The 6150-nt window shown below is 37.9% G+C and overlaps 1 protein-coding gene across 1 annotated transcript; it reads left to right on the forward strand.

Annotated features, from left to right (window-relative positions):
- Positions 1-213: 213 nt before the first annotated feature.
- Positions 214-6150, forward strand: LOC110054721 (uncharacterized). Its single transcript, XM_020761076.2, has 8 exons — positions 214-516; positions 947-1209; positions 1516-1630; positions 2319-2441; positions 2767-2850; positions 3338-3371; positions 4033-4081; positions 4455-6150. The coding sequence occupies exons 1-8, from the start codon at positions 438-440 to the stop codon at positions 4977-4979; spliced, it is 1272 nt and encodes a 423-aa protein (XP_020616735.1). The 5' UTR covers positions 214-437; the 3' UTR covers positions 4980-6150.

Consider the following 6150-nt stretch of genomic DNA (forward strand, 5'->3'; position numbering starts at 1 on the left):
GTGAAAACTAATGAGACAGCTGTTAAACCATTATCGCCGCCGTTTGCCGAAAAGAAAAATCTGATTGAACCTATAGAGTACAATCTTTTTTTAATACTTCTACTAGATCTGCTTCGAAGCGAGTTAAAAATTTTGGTGCGTTTTTAAATTTTAATTTTGCAGCCCTCCAGAAGTAATTCGAAGACAGCGGGTCATAATATGCCAAAATTGCAGAGCCGAATTATCGAGAATGTATTTGTTTTCGCAAACAAAGTAAGCCGTAGGAGATATTTGGACATACTAACTGACAATGATGGATTAAGCACTCACCTCTTCCATGGCTAAAACAAACAAAACTGACATGTAAAATTTAGTTTTCAGTTGACGTAGCGTCAGGACGTCACAAGCTTGAGAGGGTTTTCGATCATTCAAATTATAAATTATCAATCTAATGGACCATGTCTTACATGTACCACTGCTGCACCTGTATCTTGATTCTCTCGTCCTGTTTAATTACTCACGCAAGGAGTTCTGAAGGTTAGTTTTCTTTGTTATTAGTAAAAACTTTGTGACTGCTTCCTTCTAAGCTAAATCTTTGCACGACTTGGGTGTTAAAAAACCACAAAGCTTGTGCGTATCGAAAAAAAAAAAACACAAGTAATTTGGCTTTGTTGCTAAATTATAAGCGTGAAGTTTTAATCTTACTTAAGAAAACTATCGAGAATCGCTTTATAGGAAATTCAGAATTCCACAGAAATATTTACATTATTTTCGGTCTCTGATCGTTTTCTATGAAGTGATAGTTGATCAGGTCGAAAGTCGAATCAGCAATTTTATTGGTAATTGGCGCGGAATTATGCAGAATATTACCTGATAAGTATTACCGCTACCCACTCTTAAAAAACTTGTCCGACAAAACATATAAAGCAGAAGTAAAAAAAAAGTCTGTCAAATGTTTAATTTACAGATGAATGTCGTCATTTGGAGTTTAGAGCAGCCCAAGTGTTTCACGGCCAGCGTCTGATGAACTACGTGATTCGTAGCGCTGACGTCACGAACAAGGATTTCTGTGGTGCGCTATGCTTCATGGAACCGAAATGTGTTAGTTATAATCTCATGATAACGAAAAACTCAAATGGAAAACAAAAGTGCGAATTGAATAATGCTACCTATGAAGAGGACAAGAGAGACATGGAGGAAAATCCAAATTACGTATACCATGGGGCAAAGGTAAAAGAACTTCAGGAAAAAAAAAGCTTCTAAATTTTAAAAGTTCCTCCTTTTGATTCCGCTGTTATATGTGTGTCTTGAGCGCTAGTTTGACGTTTCCTTTAAAGAGTCATTTTTGAATTACTCATTTTTTTTGTTATTAGGCATTGTGTGGGTTCAGTGGTGACATTTGCAAGAAAAAGTTTGTTGTCGTTATTTATATAGAATCTATGGATAAATTGAAAACAACCAACTCTTTTCAGCCGCGGACATTCTTAAAAAAATATAATTTTATGTCTTCTGAGTTTCTTTCTCGGTTTTTTTCAGAATGCTTGCGCCAATGTCCCTTGCAAGAACGACGCGACCTGTCAAACCGGTTTTACACACAAAGGATATCGTTGTCTGTGTCCCGCGGGGTTTACGGGTCAGGATTGCGAAAGTGGTTAGAAACATGTAGCTGCAACTTACTTGCTGTAAACATACCTCGAATTATCAAATTTCCCAAAATATTCAAAGATTCTTACTATTCCCTATGAAAAATATCAAATTGCAATTATTATAATTTTCGATTGCTATGTTTTGAGGACAGTAATTTTAAAAGGACACTTCTTGGGATAAGTCTATTGTCGAGCAGACTACTGAGATCCATAACTCAATAGGCCCTTTGCACGATCCGGTCACATGGTACAAAATCACACATGCTGGTGAGCAAGTTGCACAGTGGGACTTCCAAAACAATGCCACTCGTACCAGTCCACCTGGACCTGCCTTTGTTTTGGAAGTCCCACAGCGGAACTTGCTCACCAGCATGTGTGATTTTGTACCATGTGACCGTATCGTGCAAAGGGCCTATTCACTTTATCTACTTATTGTACTATCTACTAGTCATGAATTTACAGCGTTTCATCACATTGCCAAATAAAAAGAAAAAGAAAAAAAAAAAACCGTAAAGCAACGAGCAGCATGGGCATACAAGATAGAGCAAGATGCACAGATATGAACTTCTGTAACGTTCGGTTAGATTGAATAATACATTCTGAAAATGTAAAGTAAGCGAATCCCCTGACTCCTCTAGATCTCTGCTTACAGTAGTCAAAGCAAATCTAGTAAATGTAACATACTTCTTTCAGATATTGACGAATGTGCTAGAGGAACATCCAGTTGTGATGCTAATGCTGAGTGTATCAACACCAAAGGATCGTACAACTGCTCTTGTAAAACTGGTTATCAGGGAGACGGGAAAACATGTGAAGGTGAAGTCTGTCGTTGTCAAGACGGCCCGAACTGAAATATTTGCATTTGAAATACGCTTTTGAATAGCCCTTATTTTGTCATCATGATTTAAACGATTCCTGCAATTTTGATATCGTACATAAGGAATTTTTTTTTTTTTCACCGCTGCACTTGTTTGTTAACAATATTATATTCATCTCGTCAAGTGGAAAAGTGAAAATACAAATTTACTATCTCTCTCAGCGCTTTTTAGCTTGAGGTAGCCTCAAGTGGATTTAATGTAACTGAGTGGGTGGAAAATCTTTAACGAAAGGATCCTGCTTATTATATTATCTCCATTTCCAGATTTGGACGAGTGTACTACAGCAACACACAACTGCATCGATGATGATTTGTGTCAGAATACTATTGGATCATTTGAATGCCTCAGTGAGTAAAATTCGCCCATTTTTGGGTGTGTAACATTTTTTTCGAACACAATATAATTTTCATCCTTAAGTGGGGGAGTGATCTAACGGTTGATGTTATTGGACACCGATTCGGGTTTCAGGCTTCGTCGAGGTACATTTTGGTTTTGTCCTCATGCAAGATATTTCACTCCCCCAATTCTTTTCTCTCAAATTAACAATGAGCCGGGATAAACGAGTCCCGATACATTTGAAGGAAACTTGAGAGACATCAAGTTGGTTAAGCACCTAAAGTATCTGAAACTTAAATTATTTTTTTTTACAATGACGCCTACCCAAAGAGAAGGTCACATATCAGGAACAGAGCTAAAAAATGTCTCTTTCAGAAGCAGTGGAAAAGCGGAATTGTCACTCTCACTATTCACCAAGACACTACTATTATCGTTAATTCCAAGCAAACTTTTGCATTTCTAAACTTAATTAAACTATTTTTTTTTTTTTTTGCGCAGCTTGGTCGTGCGAGGAGCTCTACAACAGAAATGTGTAAGTGAAGCATCTTTTTTAGCTATTACTTCGTTTAATTAGACATGTATATGTAACGTAGTGAATCATCTTTGCATCGGACCACGGATTGGCTCAAATATTGGGTTTGGTGTTTGGTGAGGGAAAAATTATGCCAAACTAACAGGTCAAGATATTTTATACCCTCCAAGTTAGAAGGACACCCTGCAGAACTGACCAACTAGAAAATGATCCAGTAGATTTAATTTGCACACGGCTTTTCTAGTTGTTGAAATTAAAAAAACAAACAAACAAAAAAAAAAACACCAAGACAACTAATTAATTATGCAAAATAGGTGTCAAATGGCCTTTTTGGAGGAAATAAAATATTTTGACCTACTATTTTGTCATAATCGGTCACTCACCAAACCCAACATTAACGCCAAGTTTGAAATCGATGATTTGAGCTGTATCAGCTCCTCCCTGGTTCTGCCTGGTTCTACTCATGGACACACAATTAAATTTTTTGGTTGCCGAAAACATAGTCCCTTTACTTTTCTCTCAATGTCATTTAGATTTTTCAAGAATCTCCTTGTTCCCTAGGCAAAAATGAAGTGGCTTACTGCACTACGAAAGCTGAAATCAATGAATCAGGGAACACGGAATATTGAAATAATATAAAACAGAACAATTTAAATTTCAGGACCAGTGGTGGCGGTTGGATGTTGGTCATGAAGATTGACGGAACGAAGGTAATTTTGTTGGCTTTGTGGTAACAGTATTTGCTGAACACCACTTCTAATTGTTACTTATGTCATAACCTTTGTGAGTGAAACCATGAGGCGTTTCTTCCCTTTTGAAAGCACTGCCAAGAAACAAACCGTGGTGAGTTGAAAACCCAATCTTAGCCTTGTTAGCTGCTGGAAACAGGAAGAAATTTGTCAGCCAGAGACTATTTCCTCTGCAGCCTTTATTTGGGAAATCCAGGCCTGAAAAGCTAAATCTAACAAATTATATAATACAGAATAGACAGCTTCGCGTTTGTTTTGAAATAATCAGCTAATTTACTCTACTTTCTCGGAAATAGTTAAGAAAATACTGCTACATGTACTATTTGTTTTCTAGCAAACCTTCCATTATGATTCCGATTTTTGGAGCAACCAAGATACATTTAACCCTGCGGCGGGGGAAACTGGGTTTGACTCACAAGAGACCAAGCTACCAACCTACTGGAACACGCCTTTTACAAATATCTGTCTCGGCATGAAGATCCCTGGGGAGGAAGCCGCGAATTTTATCACCCTTGACCAGAGCGCTGATTCGCTGTACTCACTGATCGCTGACGGGCAATTCCGTGCCACTTCAATGGGTCGTGACACGTGGAAGAGTCTGCTTGGTTCTCAGGGCTCCTTGCAGCACAACTGCAACAAAGAAGGGTTCAATGTAGTAAGTGGTCGATCTAATTATCCCAAGGCAAGAATCGGTATCATTGCTAACAACGAAGATGAATGCGACAGCTGCGATTCCAGAATCGGGTTCGGCTCAGGAGGGTTCCCTGATGACACCAACACGTGCGGCATTGAGGCGCAAACCTTTGTAGATAATCGGCCCAGGCACATCAAAGTCATGGGATACATATTAATTCAGTGACATTAACATCCGTCCAGTTATTTTTTGTTAAGCATTTCTTGTGAGTAAGAGAAAATGATGTTGCTGTTAGCTGACAAGTAGCAAATTTCATCATGTAGATAAATGCATTGCAGGAAGCACACTTAGTCCAAAATCATTACGCTAAGCAGCTTAATTTGTTCGACGTTTAGTTCATCGCTTTTTAAGTTAATGTTAGCCACATGTTAGAGAAAACCAATTTAAACTATAAAAAAATGTATTTGAACGTCGTCGATCACTTAGTCTTACAGCTATCTGTAGAATCCTTATTCCGAATCTTTCAACTTAAAATATCGCATTCGATCGTGAAAAGAAAGGTCTGTGGATCACATGGGGTGTTCTGATCTCTATCCACTGATTTCCCGACACTGTCAGGTAAAAAAACTGTCACGTGACAATGGGCAGACACGACTTAGTTCCGTTGAAATTTCGTTCTACTTCAAAATGACAATGTGTTTAGTATAGTTTAGTTTTCCTTTGACTTTGGTCATTGCTATGGGATGTGGCTTGAATAAAAAAATGAATAAATGAATAATAAATACAGTGGTAAATTTAACAATTGATTCATGCTTTTAGTTTGGAGAGTACGAAAGAAGTGTAGAGAATTGGAGAGTAAGATAGGAGAGTTGTTGGAAGCGAAGCCACGAGCAGCTTGAGTGGGAATGAAAATGGCGAAGCAAAGCAAAGAAAAGTTAACCTTGTTCACGCCCAGAGCATGCATCATTGGATTACGATGCACCCTTGCTTATACTGAGAGTGTTAGCACAGATTTGCTAGAATATTGACAGAATAAAGGAAGAAGTGAACAGATGAATTACATGTAGCTAATGACTGAGCAAACCAACAAAGAACGTAGGGAAGAACGAAGGAACGAACTAGCGGACAAAAAAGTGTAAGGAATGAATGAACGGACGAACAGAGAAAAAAAAAACTTTTTTTTTTTGCCATGTTTTGTTTCGTTTTAAACCTGCTCTGATTCCCTGAGAGGCATTAAAATCCGTGATCTGGTTTTCATGTTTCTATGGCAACTCGATATTGTATTATTCAGTGGGTTTTTGGTAGTCATGAGAGTAAAAACAGTAAATAAATTAGTGAATGATTAATGTTTGTGTGATTTACGTGTGTCACTGATGGTCTGAATAAATCCCATTCC

This window comes from Orbicella faveolata, unplaced genomic scaffold (assembly GCF_042242905.1).
Source record: "Orbicella faveolata isolate gen_17 unplaced genomic scaffold, um_ofav_v1 contig_24, whole genome shotgun sequence".
Classification (NCBI taxonomy): domain Eukaryota; kingdom Metazoa; phylum Cnidaria; class Anthozoa; order Scleractinia; family Merulinidae; genus Orbicella; species Orbicella faveolata.

Bases quoted from the DNA above. Each gene is read 5' to 3' on its own strand.
- LOC110054721 (XM_020761076.2), top strand. From the start codon at position 438: ATGTCTTACATGTACCACTGCTGCACCTGTATCTTGATTCTCTCGTCC. The intron at 2,851-3,337 runs GTGAGTAAAATT...TTTTTTGCGCAG, and splicing joins TGGATCATTTGAATGCCTCA to CTTGGTCGTGCGAGGAGCTC. The intron at 4,082-4,454 runs GTAATTTTGTTG...TTTGTTTTCTAG, and splicing joins TGAAGATTGACGGAACGAAG to CAAACCTTCCATTATGATTC.